This window comes from Zosterops lateralis (assembly GCF_965231275.1).
Source record: "Zosterops lateralis genome assembly, chromosome: 4".
NCBI classification, from domain to species: Eukaryota; Metazoa; Chordata; class Aves; order Passeriformes; family Zosteropidae; genus Zosterops; species Zosterops lateralis.
Window position 1 is genome coordinate 26,000,300 of NC_139765.1, and position 22,696 is coordinate 26,022,995.

The 22,696-nt window shown below is 43.6% G+C and overlaps 1 protein-coding gene across 1 annotated transcript in view; it reads left to right on the forward strand.

Annotated features, from left to right (window-relative positions):
* Nucleotides 1-22,696, forward strand: part of GRIN2B (glutamate ionotropic receptor NMDA type subunit 2B) — a gene marked incomplete at both ends in the record, with an annotated part of 173,376 nt that overhangs the window by 89,884 nt on the left and 60,796 nt on the right. Inside the window, one exon of the mRNA XM_083859506.1 lies at nt 6,304-6,418. Coding sequence (XP_083715632.1) covers nt 6,304-6,418 — 115 coding nt within the window. The remainder of the gene's footprint in view (nt 1-6,303; nt 6,419-22,696) is intronic.

The following is a 22,696-nucleotide window of genomic DNA, read 5'->3' on the forward strand; positions in this document are numbered from 1 at the left end:
CTGGGCATTTCTGTAACACTACAGGTCAGATTGATTACCAGAAGTAATTTACACTGTAGTCTGGGCAGATCTTCTGGTGCAAGGTACCTGTATAATTTGGAATTTGGTAGCATTCTTTTCTACACTTTCTTTCTTACTGTGCATCTCCGCATATTCAGTGGTACCACTGACAGTGAAAGAGAAAGAAATTAATGCAGAGGAGTGAGATACCATTCCCTTAAGATTTAATTTTCCTAGTTGATGGTTGCTTCTATTTTTTTTTTCTAATTTGTTTCGGTTTTGTTTTTCGTAATAGCCTCTTGTTACATAAAATCAGCTGCACTCGTGCCCATTGCATGGAATCCTTTTGCTCTAAATTGTGCCTGACACCAGACAGATGTTACACAGATACAGCCAGATGTGCCTACCTTTCACAACTCCATAAGCCACTGACAGCACAGCAATGTAAGAGACAGTGCAGGGCAGTGAGCAGTGGGAGAACCTCTGAAAGGCTCAGCTGAGATCAGCATTTTCAGAACAAATTCAATGGTGACATTTGATCAAAGGCCCAGGCAGAGCCTCTTTTTGCCTTTTTAGGGGGTGAACAATTGGGTTTGATATCCTATGGAGCCTGTCTTACCTCAAGAGACCTCATGCATGCACAGCTGGGTGTGGATGGCTCTTGTGTGTGAGTTGGCTGTGCTCTGTAAGGCAGAGGCAGCACAGAGATTTTGAACGATGGTATAGAGAAATAATATCTGTATCATTTTAAGCTTTCCATGGGTTTGGATAATGGACATATAAGTCAGAAGGAAAGAGATCAGTTGCGGTTTTCTCATTTAAAAAATCAGCACTATATCAGTCACTCACATGAAGGCATTAATAATATAGTGCTTGTTTAGTCTTTTATCTGTCAATCACTTGCCCCTTCAAGGTCAGAATTCCCATTTGTAGACAAATATACTGGTCCTAGACTCACTTTTCTCTGTCCTTTGAGTCCACTCATCCTTTTGTCTGTCCATCCTTGTTCAGGAGCAGATGTGAGGGATAGGCAGGACCCTGCTGCAGGGCTGGATTGATGTACTCTTCCTTGGTTGTTTGCATCAGGCAAGGCTGAGTTGGTCTTGCTGGTGCTGAGAGAGGGAACATGGTTTGGAGTTGTGAGCACTTCTACTAAAATGCAGTAACATGCTTTTGGTTTTTTCTCCTTCCTGAGCATGAAGGAGGTCTGTTCCTTGATACCTCAGACTGGTGAATTTTTAACACTGTCTCTAAGGATGAAAAAAAGCTATTTCACCATGCAGATTCTGTGGGGTAAAGGCCTTTCATTGCTTTCATCTCACTGCTGTTATGATTGGCCTCAGCATTACCCATTACAGTGAGATTCCAGACAGGATGATGGTAGTCTGCATCACATTCCACCTGCCTTTTACCCTGCAAAGGTAAAAGATATCCCACAGCTTTTCTTTCCCCACCCTCCACCTATATCCTGTTTTTCCCTTTGTGCTGGGCTGCTGAGATGACTCCCAGTGCTGACTGTGGAGAGGCTGTTTTATTTATATGGTCTATCTTATTCAGGGAAACGATCGATATAAGGATAATCACACCATTTCAGACAGAACGCTTGTCTCACTGAAGCATAACAAGCACTGGCAGGACACAGAGGAAGGTGTGTCTTTGTGTGTGTGCTGCACACATATGAGGCAGGGAATGTGATGAAGTGAACCAGTGCAACGTCCAAATTTGCCCCTCCAGTCAGCAGGCTTAGGGGGAGCTGATTCCAAGCAAGTCACTGGAGGCAGAGGTAGGAGTGGCTAGTCCTTATTTCAAATGCATCTCCTTTGCACCTGTCTCTGGGGCAGAAAAAAATTTGGTTAGCACCTTTTCTGTGTTCCTTCAAGTCCCCTGAGCCCACACATCTGCCTCTCTAGGCTTTCTCTATTGCTGGCTGAAACCATTTAAAATGCCATCATCTCTCTGCTGGTCTAAACTGGCCATCTGATGTGGTTTTAGTGCTCCATTTGCTATGCCAACCAGCCTTTGAAAACTCTCCTTTAACTTGCAGGGCTGACAGCCTTACATCTAGAATGGGTGAGGATGTTGCCTCAGAGCCCAGGATGAGGACTTAGATCCCCCTGGGTCTAATTTCCTATGTGCTTGTCCCTAGCAGAGGGCTCACGATATCAGCCTGTGGAAACAGGCTCTCTGTGTTTTGCTCTCACCTGTCTGAGTTTGGGCATTGCATCTACTGCATCACCACTGGGCAGATGAAGGCCTCAACCCTTCTTTGCTTGCATCAAGTAGTTCCAAGAAATTGCCACATAAGCAAAATCTTTTGCTGAAAGGTGCTTCTAGCAAATTAAATTAAATTGCCTGTGTCAGCCCATGCCACGCCCCATTTCTCTTTCTCTAACTCTCTCCATCTTGGAGTCCCAAACATGCAGGGATTAAGTTTTTTACAGGCACAGTTTCCTCCTGGTTTATGTCACCTGCATGCACAACCTGCTTGCCCTCATGTTGTGCCCCTGTTACAGCTGGTGGCTCAGTTCAAACATGTAAGGTGTCTCTCATTCCCCTGCTTGCCTGCTTAGGGACTGGAGTGTGTGTAGGCTGTAGGGAGGAACTAAATCCCCCTGGCCAGAGCAGGCAGCAGTGGTGCTGGTGTACCAGGGCAGCAATGCTGCCAAAGGGGATGACTACTGCTGCAGTAATGATGGAGGGCAGAGCCACTTGAGTGTGGCTGCCTTACAGCATGCTGCTGACTCGGCCTGCCTGGGAGTCCTTCAAGCCCTGATGCTTTGTCACATAGGCTTAGTGCACTTGAGCAAGCCCTGCAGCTCCCTGTGAGCTGCTCTTGCTCTGCATCCCTGTGTTAGGTGACAGGATAGGTAGAGGAGAGCAGGGAAAGCTGGGGGGGATGCTACTTCTTGTGCACTTCTCCTGCAAACTTTTGCAAACATATTGCTAATGAGTTGGAGGGAAAACACTCTGTAGAGTTATACTGCCAGATTTGGAGACTAATTTCAGTCATTAAGGTGTGAAGCAAGAGATTTTAGTGCTGCTTTAAGTGTAAATCTCAAGGCAGCTCCAAGGATTGGAGTTGTTGATGATCCCACCTTGATTATTATTAGAGGTTCTAATCTTTCCAGTTAAAATGAGTGTAAATGACACCCTCTTGTCTCATGTCTGTTGCTGATTTATATGAACTTTTCTTGTCAGGCTGTGCAAGGGAGATTCCTGTAGTGGAATCCTTCCTGGGTGTGAGGAGAAAGAGGGTTGAGAATGGTTTAATATTGGTGTTTGTTTAATTAGATGTTGGTATTGCTTGCTTATTACTGACATATAAAACTGCAACTCCCATTAGGCTAATGGGATCCTCATCTTCTTGGAGCCTTTCTTTGTCTTTACTTTGGTGGCAAGGGCAAAGAAGTAATGAAGTTTAATCTTGGTCCACTGGAAGATCCCTCCCATCACCAGAGCCTTAACTAGGTCTTGTAGGGTGCACATATCTGGCAGTGGTCTGTGCCTGGCATTCCTCAGTACCAGAAAAATTCACACAGCTGGGAAAAAGAGCATGTGTGGTCCCGACATGGGATGTTTTATGCCCTTACAAAAAAATTGTGTGGCAAAGGTTTTCCAGGTGGAGGATGTTTTGGGGTTTACTGAATGTTTGGGCTCCAAATGGCTTTGGTTTTTGAAAAATAACCAATAGTCTGCCTTTGAAAATTGTCCTGTTGCATATGTTTCATGCTGGGCTCTCTTATGGCTGTATCTCCAATGCTGAACATATCCCTTGAAGGTCACAACATGGAGCAAGTGTGGAATTTCCTTTAGAAATAACGTAATTACTGATTGCACTTGGCAATGGAGTGTTAGTAGATGAGTTTGGTTGATTAATGGAGTTAAAACCAAAAAGTTTGAAAAAGGAAGAAACTAAAATAATGACCTGCTTTTTTATTTGTTTGAAGAAAAACAAATTGTTTTCCTGATACAATGCTTTCATTAGCAGGGAGGTCTCTTTTTGCAGATAGTAGAAAAGCATGAACCCACTGAAAAAACAGATTCCACCCCCCCCCCCCCCCCCATTTATTTTCTTGAAATTGGTTCAAATTGAGTTCATGGGGGACGAATTGAAGCTGAATATTAGGAAATGTTTCCTGATGTCATGGTGTAATGGAGCAGAAGAACCCCTCACGTCTGTAATAGAAATGTTGCTTGTGTAATTTATAGAGCTGTGCAAAGTAGGGGAGGGCAGAGTCCAGGGGCTAGCCCTGCAGGCAGCTTGGTCATCTCTGCCTCTCATGGTGATATGACGCTACTGGTGCCAGAGCAGATTTACAAAGGTAAAATCTACTTCATGCAACAGGCTTGTGAACTGAAGTGAAATATATAAACAGGGTGAACTATCAGAGTGCCACAGAGATGGCATATAAACCACTGAACTGTGAAATGTGTATTTACCTCCTCTTCTGCACAGTGTATTTCTAGATGGTCTGACAGTTAAGAAAACAATAGACCTGATTCTTATTTACAACAACACCCCTTTAACATGCTCTCACAATGCGCTCCTTTAAACATGTCTCACAAGACCTTGAAATGAGTGTAGCTGTAATCTCAGTCCACTTAAAGGTCTTCAGTATTGCCAGAGCTGAGTAAGGAGGCTTTAGGATAAATGAGATTGAAGCCTGGGCTGTTTAACTGTCCATTTGTACAGCTGACATGAAATGCCCCAACGAGGAGCGCCTTCTGCAGAAGTGATGAGGTCTTTCCAGACAAAGAGAATTGCTGATGTTGGCTGCAGGGCTGATCACCCTTTAGTTTGATTTCACTGGGTGTAGGGCTTGACTCTGTCCCTTAGGAAAAAGGATTTTCACTGGGCTCTTTCAGCATCCTTGTCCTTATTCCTAAGCTACTTCAGAGGATCACTCTGGGCCTCATGAGGTGTGCTGGCTCTGGCAGAGATAGAGCTGCTTGCAGGTGTGCTGCTTCTTCCTCTGGTCACCACTGCTTCCCTAGTCAATGCCTTGATATTTGGGCAGGGGGAAGCTGTCTTCACTGCTTCACCTGTCACCCATCACTGTTCTCAAATGGCATGCAAAATCCCCTTTGGAGAGTGAGCAAGGTGTAGGCTGTGGAGTGTGTTTACAGAGCTGATTGCTATGGATCCCTCTGCCCTTTGAGGCAGAGGAAAACCAGAGACTGTAGGCATACATGTTGGAGTCCAGGGCATCCCTCTGAGCACCCTGGAAAGTCACAGAGCTCGGTAGAGAGGCCTGGGACCCAAAAAATGGGGTCTGGGGTCTGTGCAGGGGGGTTTTGCCTGGCACAGAGCCCAGAAAGATACAGTCTTTGATTTTGGTCCATGTGAAAAACATCCAACAGAGAGAAGAATTGCAAGTCACAAATGTGTGACAGACAGTAGTGTAGTTAGTTATCACTGTGCAGAAGATTTTGTAGTTTTGGGTTTTTAGAATGTAGATGCAAAGGGACAAGATGGAGTTTTTAGGGCGGTGCCCTGGGTTCTTCTTCTTCTCCCTTGGCATCCATCTTCTGCAGTGACATGGGCACAAAGTAGTTTCAGTGGATTGGATCAGAGTAGAAATGACCCTGTTAGTGTAGGTGATAGACATTGGCACAGAATTGTAAACAATGGGTACGTAGTTATCTGTATAAGAGGTAGTGACCTCCCATCACGAGGGGGAGTCACCTCATGTCCGAGCTGCTGTGAACACCTTGGCCGGACACAGGGGAGTCACCTCGTGTCCAGGCTGCTGTGAACATCTTGGCCGGACACTGAGAATTGTAAGATAAGAACTAATAAACAACGCGAGAAAGAAACCAAGAAAACCAAGACCTTGAGACTCCCTTCATTCTCGTGCCGCACTGAGCTTACCACAGAACACAGAGACACAGAGTCAGACAGCAGACCCTAAATCCCTCTGAGGTCAAGAGGGAAAATCACTCCCTCGAGCCCACATGAACCACCAGCCTTGGAATCTTGGGTGAGAGAAAAAACCAGATTAAACCCGAGACATACATGTGTGTGTGATACTTAGATGTGCTTTTAGGAATTCTTTGAGAGTCAGCACAGTAAATCACTTCCCTATCCCAGTCACAAAATGGGGGCAATTTCCCTGCCTTGCCTGATTGTCCCAATTTCTGGACTAATTGTACTGTTTTTCTAACTCCCTTCCTCTTAGATTTTCCATTGTTTGCACTGTGCTCCTACCGTCCTGATGTGAGCTGAAGAGGGGAGGCAGGGTCTCGTTTTGGGTTTAGTTTCAAAACAGTAATGCTTTTCTTGCTCTCTTCTCTCTCCTGCAGGTACCTGATCAATGTCACCTTTGAAGGCAGGAATTTGTCGTTCAGTGAGGACGGATACCAGATGCATCCCAAGCTAGTCATCATCCTTTTGACCAAGGAGAGGAAGTGGGAGAGGGTAGGATATGTTTGGTAATTCTCAAACTGTCAGGGAAGAAGGGGGAAGGCTCAAAGGAAATAATTCTCCCACCTTTCTGTACTTCTTATCAAGGGCTGGCAGTCTGCTTCTTGTATCCTGGACCACTGGTATCTCCAATGCTGTCTTCTCCATGCAGGATGCCATTACAGTCTTCCATTAGCATGCATAAAAAATTCATCAGCTTCTTTCTGTAACCTCTGAACATAAGTTTTCCAGCCTTTCAGAGAAGATACCTCCACTGTGCCATGAGTTTCAATGGCTGAGACAGAAAATGTTTCTCTATATGGCTTGGTGGCAGTGAAGTTCTGTGTGCTACTATGATTGAGCTACAGCCACACTTAGTAATTTATGCCAGTATTAATAACTGTGCTTGATATATCTGGCCAGTGTCCCTTGCAATTGGATTGTGCATTAAGTAGGATGTGAACATGAGATCATATTGAGTTGTTCAAAGATCCAAATTTGCATGTTTTGGAATAATTTGCATGTAACCCAAAGCACCATTTTAGAAATGCTGTGAATTTCTGAGTTAGTGGGAAGTTTTGGTTAATTTCACCTCCCACATAAATGTCAGTGGTCTAGGTTCAGAACAAGCATTACCAAAGGGTTTCAGTTGAAGCAGAGGGGGTAGTTTAAGGGCTAAGAAAATGAGATCTAAAAAAGTTATGGATGTGAGAAGTCAGCTCAAAGGAAGGAGAATTCATAAGAACACTTGACAGATATGAGGCAGAAGTTGGTCTGGGTGCGATAATGTGTATGGCTTAGTAAAATGCCCCTTTGTCCCACTATGCACAGGAAACTTTCTCTCCTTGCCTGCTTGCTCCCTGCATGGACTTGCAAGTGACCTGTTTGGTGAAAGCGAGGAAGAAATTAATGGGGAAATGAGAATGAAATGGAGAGCTGTCAGGAGAAGTGTATTCAGAAGAGAGCTGTAGGAACAACTTGTGAATGAGACAGAAGAGCAATCACATTAGTGCGCTGCAGGCACTAAGGTCTCCCAGTAGTTGCAGAAATTTGGGAAGAAGGTAAAAGGCTCCAGCTTGTGCCTGATTTCCAGGAGGACCTGTCTATCTCATGGTCTTGGCACTATTCAGACCAGGTGAGGGTGTGTGGTCTGGGAGAGTCAGAAGAGGTCTCGATGGGTCAGGAGTGTGAGGAAACAAAGGGCATGGCATAGCATGTGTGTACAACTCTCGGACATATCTGAAGGTAGGCTGTCTAGATACTGAGTGTGGACATGCAAAGCTCAGGCTGTAGAGACCTCACGTCAGGCTTGGTTTGTCATTCAACTTCATTAAAGCTTACCAGGAAAAGTCCAGGAGGATTTGTTCCTAGCTGGGACCAAATTTGTTCTCATGGGGGAGAATTCCATTGTCAGAGAAACAAAATGAAGCGGTAGCAGCATGCATCCTCCTAGGGATTATTAGCAGGGCTGGCTGTGGGAATCTGTTGCTGGAATGCTTTGCAGTCTCTGGGGAGGCAGCTAAATACAGTCCTGTTTCTATCTTGCCTGTCAGATGCTTCACACGTTGCACCCTCAGTGAAGGCTTGGTGGCTTCTGTCAGTGGTAAAGAAGGGTTGTTCAGTCTCTGAGAGTGTATTTATGGTCTCTCAGATGAACCAGACAATTAGTAGGAGGGATCCTGGTGATCAGGAGTGTTGGGATTAGACCTGTGGCCTGCTTGAGCCTTGCTGTGTGTGGGGACTACTTGGCATCTATTAAACCAAAAAAATGCTTCATTTTATAGGAGCTGGGACTGGACTGAAATGACGCTATGATGAACTATGGTATTAGTGGTAAGAAAAACACATAGTGCTTCCTGGGCACAAATGTTTTATCTTGAAGTGGGTGTCTATCTCAGAGAGGATCAGATTATTATAATCACACTCTGAACTGGTTGAATTTTATGCTGGCAGGTTCTTCCTGGAAGACACTGAAGTCATCTCCATGTTCCAATCACAGACCAAAACTTTTCATACCTCTAACCTCATGCTCTTTTTCTTAATCTTTTTTTTTTTCCATTCAGCAGAAATGCAAACATAAAAAAAAAAAGTGTGAAACAGAGATCTTTGTGACAAAGATCATAGTTTTGTTCTATGTTTGCAGAGAGTCAAGACTGTTGGCCCTTAGCAACTGCTCCCAGGCAATGCCACAATGCAAGAAATTATTAATATATTTTTAGCACATAATTCCAATGCCTTTATAAGTGCTTTGGAACATCATCCAAATTCTCACTAATTATATGTAAATAGCAATGTGCTTCATCCTGTCAACTTTTAGGCAAACACTTAGGCAAGTAGGAGACATGAGATGAAAGGCTGCATGGGAAACACTGACTTGGTCCAGTTGCATTCACTATAGCTCAGTCTTTAACTACGCACTTTTATCCATAATGGGATGCTATGCCTGGAAGGAATATCAAGAGGTTGTCTAGTGCCTCCCTGTGCCCCAAGAGAGGGTTTAACTAGACTGAAATTACTCCTGACAGATGTTTGTCTCACCTGTTCTGAGAGACCTTCAATGCTAAAAAATCCCATGAAATCCCAAGTCAATCTCTTCTTTGGCTTCTTTCTCCTTACTGTTCTAAGTTTTTCTAATGTCTAACCTAGATTTCCCTGGCTGCAATTTAACCCCATGAATACATTGTGTCTCCCTAATGGACATAGGAAATTGTTTATTTTCCACCACTTCTTATCGTCCCTATGTGGGTTTGAAGTCTTCTATCATGTTGTCTCCCAGTCATCTCTGGTGTAGGTTAAACAAGAATTTGTTCAGTCCCTCTTGGTAGGTCATGTTTTTTAGTCTTCTGATCATTTCTGTTAGTCTCCTCTGGGTTTAGTAACACAGTTTGCAGCCCTGTACAGCTTGGTACATTTGATTTTGGAAAGATGGCAAATGGATTTTGAGGGTGTGTCCCATGGAGTAGAAATATATAAGATATGTTTTAAAATAGGTGTGAAGTCTTCCATTTTCTGAGCAGCAAAGACCCAAACAGTGACTGAACTGTTTCAGGATTTCAGGTCTGTGAAATCTTTAGTGATTTTTAATTTTTCTCCCATTTGTGAATAAATATCTTCACAACCTCACCAGTTATTTCAGAACAGGAATTAATTTTCCAGAGAAGCTGTAGCTGCCCTCGGACTCTGATGATGATAAATCTCTCAGACAAACTGAAGCCTTGTAGGGCTGACAATCATGAAAGCACAAGAAGAGAAACCACTTTCTGTAAGGGGGCAGTAACTTGAGCTCTCCTACTTGTCTTAACCATGAATAATGATTCATCATGATAAGCAAATATGCTGAATTTAATTCACTTCTCTATACTCTGCTCCTTGGGGACAGAATACTGCATGCCTTTCCTCACCACCTTTTCATCAGCTGGTTAGTAAAGCTCTTAGCTTCACTGGCCAGGTAGTTGAGGTGTGCTTTGGGGGCCTACATGCCCCTGTTGTATTTATCATAGAGGTGCAGGTATGCATATGGAGGTGGTGAAGGATGTCTACTCTTACAGCCCATGAAGGGCCATGCCACATTGCAGTGATGAGTGGGGGCCAGATGTCTTGCAAAGTGAGCCGAACGGTCAGTACTACACTAGGTTTTGTGTCAATGGGTTGTGATATTTTGTGTGGGAAGTTTTCTCCCAGTATTTTTCTTCACTATTTGCCTTTTTCTTCTGCTCTCCTATGATCCTACATATGATGAGGACTTAATTCTGAGGTCATGATCCCTTTGTAAGAACTAGCAAGTGCTTCTATCTTCAGCTCTTGATCACATCCTCCTTCTCTACTGAGTCCTACCCCACTAGCTCCCTGCCAGCAGTCCTGTCCCATTAGCTCCTAGATCCTCCCATTTGCTTCCTCATTTTCCCCCAGCAAACCTGGGGTGACACAAATGTTACAAGCTTTGAGACCCTCTTTCAGATTCTTTCTCTAACTACTCTTGAGTTTTGCATCACTTCTGTCACTAATTCGTGCTCAGCCTCTCCGTTTTGCTGATGCTTTTCTGCCTCTTCTCTTCGGTGTGTCACTGGGGATTCAGGGCACCTTTCCATCAGGCTCATGACACCAACTTCTTGTGCCACCCCACAGACCCCTTTGATTCACAAGCTCCCTCTACCTCTTAGCAAGCACGCCCCATTCACTCCTCTTCCTGTCTGGACAAACAAAGCCCTAGGTGATGGTTTTGGTCAGCATGACACTACAAGTCATCTTAGAGAACAAATGGAAAACTTATGTTGAAAGATTCATTCTCCTTGCTGCATGTACTAATCCTCTGCCCCTATCAACCTTCACCCTGCTCAGCAGATAAAATGTTTGCCTCCTGCTGGTGCTGTAATTATCAGCATTTGACTTCTGAACTCTTCAGCAGGGTCTGTCCTGCTTCCTCTAGCTGTTTGTGTGACCACAATTACCAAATCATAGGCAGGCTGCTCCTGGCCTGTACCCTTACACCGTTGTATGCATTAGTGTTCCCTGGGAATGGGGCCATTTACTGTGACATCCTGTCAGCTGCCTCAGTGACTGTAGACTTCCAGGACTTCCTAATACTGCAAGGGGGTGGAAAATAGTGCTACTACTCTCTGCCCCATAGGCTTTCTAGAGATGTGTTCAGTCACAGTCTGCATAAGATGAGTTTGTGTACTTCTGTGACTCTGTCTCCAGCTTGGGACAGAGCATAGTTATGGCCATCTATGCCTGGGAAGGGTTCCCCTGGGATATGGGAGGGAGAAACAGAAAGGAAAAAAGGATTTAGAAGAAAAAAAATGAAAAATGAAAATTTCCCTTATCTAAAAAAATGAGGAAAGAGAACAAGATAAATTTTTGGACACCTAAATGATTGTTGAAAACAGAACATACTGGTCAGCTGCTTTTCATGCTCCAGTAGGGAGAAAGAAGAAGTTATCTTGCTAAATTTTCGAGCAGAAAGATTTCTATTAGATATATAGGGAGCTGTCTAATTATTGGCATGGTGAAACATGATGAGGCTCATTTGCTGGTAGAGGTTCATTTGCTGGAGGACATAGAGAAGAATATCCAACAGCTCAGAATCTCAATCTATCTTGTCCTGTCTCTGAGCTGGTGGATGCAGTAAGTGATCTCTTGTGGTTCTCTGCTAGCCTACATATCTGTAATTAGATGAGCAAGACAAATCTGAAGAGCGTCTCACAAAAAGCAGCTTATTTCATAGGAGAGACAACCTGGGTTATGACAAGCTGATCAGCAGAAACTTCAAGCCTGATCCAGTAAGGACATAATTTCTTCAAGCTTCTACCATGAACCTTTTGTACGAGCAGGCAGTTGGCATGTGAAGGCTATTGTGCATAGCTGCAAACAAAAGCTCTTATGGAGGCACTTGTCACCTCCTGAGGTCTGCACCTTTGGGAGCTGATGAACACCACAGAGATGCTGAAGAGGCTGTAGTATTTGATGATGATGCAGCCTTCCAGCTTGATTGCAAGTCTTACTGTGCATTAAAAGAAATATTCACTGTCATCTCTTTGTGTGCTTCAACGTCCCAGTGACAGAAATAACAAGGAAGAGGACTGAAAATACTGATCAGTATTCTAGTCTTTTAGTAACAGGCCATGTTGTACTGACCACTCCATGAAGAATCAGTATGAATCATGTTATCCTATCTGTTATATTGCTTAGCAGAAGGAAGGACTTAGATTTTTTTTTTTTTTAATTTCACTCTTTTAGAAAATAAAAGCCTTCTTAAAGAAGGCCCTTTAAAAATGAGAGGAACAAGAATGTAGGGTTGTGAGGTGAAAACTGCAGCTGTACAAATCCAAGTCTTCTCTGAAGGCTCTGTGCTGCCTTTGGAAAGATGATTAGATTTTTTGAGACTGTTTCTTCCTTGTGTTGTCTGATGCCCAGCTAGGCAAGCCTTTTTGATCCCTTCCACATGCATGCACATGTATGCTCGCCTCCATGAGGTAGAAATTACTGCCTTTGGTCAGGTTCTGCTCTGTGTGTGGAGTTCTGTCATCTTACCTGCATGTCCAGGGAGGAAACGATTTTTTAGTCCACCTCTTTTTACAGTGTGACAAGATTGGATTGTTTTTTGCCAATCAGTCTTGTTTTGCTAATTTTGCTGTGTACATAGGAATTTATAACTCATTGTCCCTGGGGAGAAATGGCATAGAAGTTTGTTTAAACCTACTCAGAGTAAGTGACTGATTCTGTTCCCATAGGATCAGTTTTTAGAAGGATGTAGCTTCTCTTAGGGCTGAGGGACTGTTCTGGATCCAAGCACTTATGGCTGAAATTATAACAGGGGTCTATGTGCATTTTCCCCCTTATTTTTATAGTGTTCTTTATGGACATGTCTCTAAGAAACCATAATTTGCTGAATGCCTTACTTCTCATTAGACAGCAGACTTGCATCAAAGAATACATATTTTATGGATATCCCACTCCCAAGTGAGTGTCCCTTAGATACCTGATTTAGGTCACATCTGATGGGTCTGTTTATGACCCTGATTCAATCAGACAACCAGATGGCTTTATTTGTGCACCAAAGCTGCACCCACTGCCAGGATTTGGCCTGACTTCTCACAGTTGTCCAGGATCTAACTGTGTGTATTCGTGGCTAATTATGGCCATGTTAATCTTATACTGACTCCTAAGGAGAAGGGCAAATTCAAGGGCCACACAAAGCCTTTCTTATCAGAGGATAAATGGAACAATCTTTCTGAAAATGCATTATATGTAAATCTTGCAGACATGCTGGTCAAACTGTGTCTTTGCTGGATTACTGCATCCTGCAATATTAAACTAGTCTAGCTCTGGCCAAAGAGAACATATTAGAAGTCTCTTCCTAACCCCTGTATGTTATGTCATTATAAGCTGTCCACTCTGTTTGCCTCTTGCTGAAGCAGTTCCTGAATTTGCTTGAATTTTGGAGTGTATTTGTATGATTCATGAGCCTGCAGAAAAATATTCTGGCTCTTCTCCACCAGACCCTACTCCCTTGCCACTGGAGGGAATTCTTACATTGAAACAATGACAGCTTCTTGGAGAGACCTTGTCCTCTTATGCAAATCAGATATTGGAGCTGGAGATCTTTATTAAGCCCAGGCTGTAGTTAGAATGCCTCCTACCATTTCTGTGCTGGTGTAGCTGATGAGGGTGATAGCAGCCATCTGACCTTTACTGGGGTTGCCAACCCAACTCCTTGGAGAGGGGATCCCAGAGAATTGTGCTCAGTGTACTAATGTGATAGCAGCATCCAGCCATAAGAGAAGACCGACTCCACCTCCATTGTGTTCTGGATGAGAACTCTTGTCTGGAGCTTTCTCTCAGCTGACTTGCTCATGCCACACAGTGAGGGTGCCACTGTAACCTTTTGCCAGATGTATATGCAGTCACCTCTTACACATCATCATTGCTGTCCCCAGCACCTAGTTATGGACTTGGGACTCTGCTCTGCAGGGAGCTGAGTGAACATTAACAAAAAAAGGTGGTTCTTACCCCAAAGTGGTTACACTTCAATTACAAGACAAAAGGTAGCAGATGGGTACAGATGGACCAACGGGGGAGTACAAGGGAACAATGAGACAACATTAGTCAGCATGGTAGGCAGCAGGCTTTACACACCAACTGCCTAACTCTTGTGAAGGTTTTGATAGGCAGCAGAGAACTATAACTGTCTTTGTGCAGGCTTATGGGAGTCTCATTGAGAGTGTGAAGGGTGGACAGGGAAAAACAGTAAAGGTGCTTGGAGAGCTGCAGCTAAGAAGGTGCAACGGTGCAAAAATACCAGATCATGCTGGAAAATTTCCGGGCTTCTTAATATATGAGGGGATAATCCTAACTTTACAGAGAACCAAAAAACCTCTGGTAAGGTTTGCATCTTGCAATGCAGCATGAACTCCTAGTACAGGGCTGATGTGCTAGTGCCAGTCACATTGCTTCTGGTTGAAACCCCTCCTGCTTGCCAGAAGCTTGGAGATTTCCATGGCATGTCAGATGCTGCTGTGTATATGTTCCTTTAATCATGAGCATTTCATTGATTGTGAGAATGTTTCATCTCAGCATGCTGAAAAAAAAATCCATATCTTAATGCAGGAGATAGCTGATTTGCTATGGGAAGATGAGCTTTCAGGTGTGGGTACAGTAATTACATATTCCTATCACAGCACAGTATCAAGGATCCATCCTATCACTATCCCTGATTAGTCCATAATATCCTCAAAAAATGCCAAACCCCCCAAAAAACGGCAGACCAGGGAGGGTGATTTGTTTTTGTCCCTAATTTCAATCTGAACACAAGAATGATTTTCCCCCCAAATTCCACATACAAGTGAACCTACTGAAGTGCCTGAGATCGCTTAGCTTGTTCAGTCTGGAGAAGAGGAGACAGAGCAGAGACCTCATAGCAGTCTTACAGGATTTACAGCTTTACAGAATCACAAAACATTCTGAGTTGTAAGGGACCCACAAGGATCATCAAGTCCAACTCTTCCTCACAAGTGGAAGCAGCCAGGTAGAGACACTGATCTCTTTTCTCTGTGACCAGTGACAGGACACAAGGCAATGACATGAAACTGTGCCAGGGGAAACTTAAGCTTAAGGAAGAGGTTCTTCACCCAGTGCGTGGTTGGGCACTGGAACAGCCTCCCTTGGTCACAGCAACAAGGCTACCATAGTTCAAGAAGTGTTTGGACAATGCTCTCAGGTACATGGTGTGATTCTTGGGATGGTCCTGTCCATGGCCAGAAGTAGGACAAACTTCAGTGATCCTCTTAGGTCCTTTCCAACTGAGGCTATTTTAAGATTCTCTGATTCTGTGGCTATTTATCAGCCCAACAGTAATGACTTCATCTGTACTCCACTCAGGAGTAACATGAACAGGTTATGTATCCTTCAATACTGGATAGATACACAGCATAGCCACTTTCACTTTCCCTTGCTTTGTGCCCAGTAATCTACTGGAAATCACTTAAGGGAATCTGTAGCAGTGAGGAACCACACAGGTGCCATTGGAAGAGAAAATTTATTTCCTGTTGATTTTGGTGGCCAGACTGTGCCATGAAAAGGCAGCTGAAGAAAGCATGGGAATTAAGGCTGCTTAAGATTTGAAATGCATGAAAAGATGAGGACACAGAAAGCTAGCAGCTAACCAAACTGAGTCTGGAGAAAGAACTAACAGAGCTTCAGCTGAAGGAGACTCACAGTGAGTGAACATGCCCCCAGTGCCTGAGGGTGTGTTTTCATCTGTTCAGTTGCATTTGCTTGAAACTGTCTCATGTCAATGACATCTTTGCTTGTCCTGTGAATCCTTTGCTTTTTCTATTTTTACATTATCTGAAAGTTATTTACTGGAGGCTCTGTTCTCCTTCCATTGGGCTTGAGAGAAGGGAAATGCTATATATTCATAGGACCCTATGTTTTTCTTTCTTTTGCTTTTTTCTTTCTCTTCCCCCTCCTCCTCTTTTGTATTTGTTTTTGGTAAGATTTTGGCAGTTTGATTTTCCTACAGTAAAAGTCTGGTCACATTTGCTTCTGAATGAATTTGAAATAAGGTCCTCCTAACATGAAATGGCTGAGGCATTTTTCAGTAAGAAATAGCTTGTCTGTTGTGTCATTGGCTTGGTTTGCTTCTGTCCTCTGGTGTTGGTTCTGGCCAGTGTTCCAGTGCTTGTTCTCACATGCTTCTTGTTTTGTGTTTGAGCCCTGGTTGTATGTGGTTGACTTGGCTTGACGGTATTTTTTACTAGACCGGGACAGCCTTTTTCGTTTTGGTCTTCTCTGCACTGTTACGTGTAAACTTCTCTGCTGTTTTTCAAGGGTATTTCAGTGTTAAAGCTTTGATTATCACTGGAGCTACTCTGTGCTTGAGTTACTATTGCTGCTCATGAGCTCTAGCATGCACTCAGTGTCATCGATTTGAGCATACAATATGTTCAGCATCGTTTGTTTTCCCTGTGCCTGAACTGTGTTTTCCCCGAGTCTGTAATTTTTTCAGACTGCCTTTGGTAATGTTAGATCCCAGCTCTGACTCTTTCCTTGCCTTGCAGTGGTGTCTGAATTTCTGTCACCATCCTTTGGCTTTTCTTGCTTGTGAAAGGACCTGGCATTTACTGACCTGGGTTTAATTCTAAAATGCACTGGGAGTTGTGCTGTCTTCTGCTGAGTCAGCAGTTTGACAGTCTTATTTAATTTTCTTCTGCTGGGCTAGCTGCATGCTGCAATGTCTCCCACCATGCCAAGCCTGAAAGGCTGTTTGACAGCTGTTTTCTTGTTCCTTTTTAAGCTTTCAAATTGGTCTGCATTTTGTGTGGCAGCTTCTGGTGCTTGTTTCCCTTAGGTTTATTTCCTCAGTTCCTGTACATGATAATGACTTACATTTCTGTTGTTCCTTCCTTTGAGAAGGATCCTAAGCACTTCGCAAAATTAACATAGAGGCAACATTTCACTATGAGTAACATTCATCCGCTTGTGTGCCGGAATGGGGTTAGGCTGTTTAATGATGCAAAATAGCACTGCACAGCCATGTAAGGTAAGAAACAGAAGTCTAAAACAGAAGGAGGCAAGGAATTCTTAATTAGATTCTGGCCAACTTTGTCCACAAAGTCTGTTTGTGGGGAAAATTACATGGATCATTAAATAAGAGGAGTGATAAAGCCTGTGTCCTTCCCCTTCCAGATGATAATGCCCAAGCCTCAGAAATATGGTGGGAAGAACAAATGAGTCTGTGAAAAAACATAGTTTAAGATCAATGAAAATATTAATTAATTTTGACCATATATGGAGGATTTATTTTGGAAGTTTTATTGCTGTAAATGAAAACAGACATCTTGGTGTTTTCATGTCGACTCACAAAAGCCTTTAGGTATCATTCACAAAGGTGATGTGGAGGAGAAAATGGCAGCATCTTCCCCCAGAACCCAGAGCCTCATTAGGCAAACAGTGACGACAGACTACTAGGCAGTGGGAAAACTGTACTTAAATCATTCCAGCCTGACTCAGAATGGAGGCTTAAACTGTGGTCTCTGTCACTTCTCATAAGAAAGGTCTAGCCTTTGGGACTGGGATTTTATAGTTTATTTTATTTTTTTAGTTGATATTTCATTGCTAGTGAGTACATGAAGTGTCTTTGCAGATGTGTGTTTCGATGCAGATTTCCATCACTTTTATTATTCATGCCTGGTAAAAAACATGATTTTTTTGTGTGTGTTGAATGACTGAATTTGATTAGTTGAAAAATCTAAAAAGTAAACAAACCTGGGTTTAGATTGAAGAAATACCTGGGTTTAGATGGAAAAAATACCTGGGTTTAGATTGAAGTAATATCTTTAAATTTCTTTAAATATTTTTAATTTTTTTTTGTATTGTTCATATCTTGCTTTGAAAAATCTTTGTTTGCACAACTTCATCAGAACACCATTTTGGTCAGTGGTGGAGCATGAAGTCTGGGCCCTTATGTGACTGGAGAAACTGCAGAGTGAAATGTCAATGCTAACAGGTGTTGCATATCTTTTTGTTTTCCCCTTCGGTCCATCCTGGTTTATGTGTTTTTTGAGAGGAAATAGTCTTTGCTGGCAAATCGACTTATATTGGGTGCAGCACTGGACAGCAGAGATGTGCTGCAAATTTTCCAGTCTAAACAGTGTCATACAACAGTCTTACCATCCAAGCTGGGAGATCTGGAAATAACAGAAAGACTCCATTCTGCAGCCTGCTGTCAGAGATCAGCTCTGGCATGCTGAGTTAACTGTTTGCTCTAAGCATCATCTGGGTGTTTTAAGAATTCAGGATTGCTCAGGTCATTTTTTTCAGTGAGTGCTTTACTTTTGTTCTTTATTAGAAGTGGGAACTATTTGCTTTCCTTCTTAGATGTGTGCTTATTTTCACTGAGGCTAGAGTTTTTTGTATTGCTGCATTAAATTATGTTTGCTTTGTAAAGACTGCTGGGATTATGGCAGCATCTCATTTCTGTAGCATTTTTTTGTCTTTGATGGGGGCTACCTGTGGACAGCTGCTTTCCTTGAGCTTGTCCTGTGTGTACAGATCAGCCTGCATTTGTAGTTTCCACCAGGTTCATGCCCTGTTTCTTTTCTACAGGTTACTGCTGTTTGAGGTCTCAGTTTTTGGAAAGGCTGAGGAACAGATCCATAGGGAACTCTCTGTGTCTCTATTTGAACATTTATTCAATCCATGCTCTGTCTCCTGTTTGGGTCCAGAATAAGTTCTGTGTTTGTATATATTTTCCTGCTCACTGCCCACACACCTTGCTCCAGCCTGGGACTAACGGAGACACTGTCTTATAAATAAAGATTAAAAGAGTATAGCCTAATGAAATTGGCACAGGAACTTTCTCCATTAAGCCCCCTGTCTCAAAAAAACACTCTGAAGAATTCCCAGGGTTTATTGTGCAATATTACTTGAACTTTAGTTAAAACCTGTTTTCTCTGGCTCACCTGTGTCTCACTGGACCCTTGCCCAGTTCCAGAGGGTAGACTTCCCCCAAATATATATTTTTATAGATAGGGAGTATGATCATTTTCTGCAAGTGTTTGAAGGGAATATTCAGTAAGAAAAGGAAGGACTTCTTTACAACAAGTGAATGTAATTAAAGAGTAATGGGGAGGCTGGGGATAGAGCAAAAGTGCATTAAAATGCAATACCAGGAAAGAACAGGTTCTTTTAGAAGATACAGAACAGTAGTCTGATGGATGTCCTGGGAGCCTGGTTGCTGTAGCTGTTGACTTTGGGACAGGACAGACCACATGGGAGGGAGATGGAGAGGAACTGACAGCAGACATCCACCAAGTTTTTATTTTCATTGTTCTATGTCTGTCAGTATGTTGCTCTAGAGAGAGAGCAGCACAGATCCTGTCCTCCTTGAGAAACCCTCCCTCTTCTAGATATGCTCTTCCCCCAGTAGCCCTTCCTGCCTTTCTATGGGCAGGAACGTAGAAGAAATTTCCTTTGCTTGGCGGGAGCAGGCCCAGTTGGTGCCATCACAGAGAGAGAGGGCTGAGAAGCCTGTGATACACTCAGGAGGCTGGCAGGTCTCTGCGCTGCCTGCTTTGTGCCTGTACGGATGGAATTTTCCAGGATCGTCCCCCTCTGCCACCACCATCACTTTGCAAATTCCAAGAAATACAACTCATGAAAATGCATTCTTAGCACACAGCTGACATGGTCAACATCTGCTTTCCAAAGAGCGTGCTGTGAGAGATTTCAAATTGCTGCACTGTGGAAAAAAATGACTTGGGGTAATTATAGATACCTAACAATACTATTTAATTTCTTCTGCCATATCTTTCCTAAATAGTGTATCTGGTAATGCTTCAGAGAGCTGAATAATTCTGACAGAGGGCAGTGAAAGGGGTAGGTAAGGGAGGAAAGAAGTTCTCTGTGATTTCAACTGGGATACAGAATGAAGGAAATGTGAGCAAAAGATTAGGCATTTTCAAGTCCTACTCAAAAAGGGGACCTTTGCCTTTTTTGTACAGTGCCTGCATGAGTAGGTAGAAGATGTGGACGATGAAGGCATCTGAAGAAAACAGGACCTCCAGTCACAGTCTTACAGGACAGGGAGAGCTTAGCATAAAGCCTCACCTGTGCTACCTGTGGTGCTGCTTAACGCCTCTGCTTCTGAGCAGGCTCAGAGCCTGGGATACCGGGAAAAAGGGAGGCAAAATCTGAGGTTGGACCTGTGACCAGTTGTGAGACTGACTCTTCCAGGTGACAATTCAAAAGGCCTAAAAGTCAGCCCTGCTCAAAAGCACCTTTGCTTCCTTGGTTCAGGGAGAGCCTGAAAAGACCAACCTCAAACATGCTCAAGTAGGGCAAGTGTGGGTCCTGGCAACATCTCCTCTCTGCTTCACAACTTCTGTCGCTCTGTTGGCACTATATTCCAGAGGTCCTGGATAAGCTGTGTGTGTCCACAGTAAAGACGACTCCTGGCAGCACAGGGCCAGCTGCTGTGATGACCTATGCCCCAAGAAGTGTTCACATTCCCTGAGGGCTGCTGCAGTGGAGAGGCCACCACAGGGGAGACTTCAGAAGAGGTTCAAGGGTCAAATAGGTGGACCTGTGGGGATGTCAGAAGATGGTTTAGGAGAGGCCCTTAGAGACTAAGTGGTACATGTGAAGGGCACAGTGAGAACCATGGAGAGCAGAAGTGGGGACCTGTGAGCAAAACCAGAATGTGGTGATATTAGATGTCAGTTCTGGCATCAGAATGGAGGCACCCAGGAGAGGGGAGCCGTGGGGACTGTTGAATCTTTCTGTAGAGCCAGCAGCAGGAGAAGAATGTTGTCTTGGTTTGGAAAGACAGGTGTCTGCTAGGGAGGGCAGGAGCCTCCCTTGGAATGAAGAATGCAAATCCCCTCCCTCTGAATGTTTATAATTTTGGAGTTAAGGGGCTCTCAGACAAGGATATGAAGGATAGGAATTAACAGTTCTTTACTAGTATGTGTAACAAGGCAAACAAACAACAATAACCATGGCATTAACAACAAAACAGAACCAGGAACCTCGTGAGGGCCTTCTCAGCTGACACAGAGAGGGATGGAGGAGAGGCTTTGCTTCACAAACCCTGGGGCAGTCTGATCCCGGTGCCCCTGCAGGACTCTGAGGAGCACCAAGCTGGAAGGGCAGGGATGAGCAGCAATCCCGGGCTGGTGGATGAGATGTCTCAGAAGCTCCCTGGCGGCAGCTGGAGCTGCGGGAGGTCCCAGCGGGCAGGGGCTGCGGGGCTACAGCGGAGACAGACCCGGAGCAGCGGCGGGGCAGGAGAAGGCGAGCTCAGAATTCCTGGACACACGAGCAGACGGTGGCAGCCCCTAGGACTGGACTCTAGTGATGACAGTGAATTTTCCCCCAGTAAGCAACAGCTTGACCCTCCTCCTTCCGATGCCGAGAGCGATAGTAGCTGCCCCCAGCCCCGTCCTTTTTCCTGCCCCCAAAATCTCATGGGATCTCCCCCGTGGGAGAGAAACTCCCAGAGACAAAAGAAGTGTGGCCAGATGCTACTCTCCTCTCTCGATTTCGGCCACTTCTTTTGTTTTGCTTAAGTACCCATAAGTACCCAGTAGTTAGTTTCCTAGCAGCCTGTTGGAAAAAAATTCTATAAGTAAAAAAAAAAATCCAACCGCCAACAGATGTTATGGAAGATTGCTATTTGGCTTGGCTTGCTATGCATCCAGGGTCATAGTGGATAGAAAAGGATGCAAGGTGAAGATGAAGCCTATGTCTCAAGCCCTTGGGATGTTCTGTGCTTTCTGCCCTTGTGCTGGGTGCTCTGTGCCACCTCAGTTGCTGTCCCTGAGACACATACAGATATACAAAGTTGAAGTGAAAGGCAATGGAGGTTTTCTGTAGGGATGATAGAAAGTCAGACAGAGAGTTCAAGCTGAGGACTTCTCAATTAATATGGCTTCTACTAAAGAAGTATGGCTTCTACTAGTGAAGGCAAACTGTTGAGTATAATTTCATGTAGAGAAATGCACCAAAAGGGATATAATGAAGATATTCGTATTATAGAAGTGCAGCTATTATCCTGGAAGAAGCACTGGTTTGTCTATCCTGCTCATTGGGGCTTTGTAGCAGGGATCTGTAACCTGAAGAGCTGTTGATGCTGATTTGTCACAATACTTAAGTGTAGGCCCTGGGAAGGAGGCCTACATACACAAACACATGTATTTGAGTTACTCTGGCCTAAAGGAACCTGTATTGAATTAACTTGCAGAAAAAAAATCTAGAAGGTTGTTGTGGTGTTTTTTTGTTTTGTTTTTTTTTTTTTTTTTTTTTTTTTTTTTTTTTTTTTTTTTTTTGTGTGTGTGTAAAATTAGTATTACAATTATTATTTTTTTTATTTGCAGTGCTTATTTTCACTAAGACACCCTAACTTTTTTGAAAAGTCTGAAAGATTGAAAAGTGACGCTCTTGAGTCTTTTATGGCTACAAACGGGCACTTTTTTTTGGTTTGTTTTGGTTTTTATCTCAGATTTCTGACTACTATTTTTGAAATTTTCAGCAGCAAAAGTCAGGGACCTCCTCTCATTTCTGTTCAAATGGATATTTTTGTGTGTTTCAGGAAGCCAGTAACATGAACCAGATGATTCTGGTATTAACAAAAGAACATACTCTTAGCCGCTGTACCTCCTTCAGAGGAAATTATCATCTCTCTCTGCTCCACAAAGTTCAGCAATGACAAATGCAAAGCTGTGCAAATGCTGATGGAATAACCAAACCTTGGTTTCTGAGGAAAAAGCTAGGGATGGAAATCAGTTCAAGGCT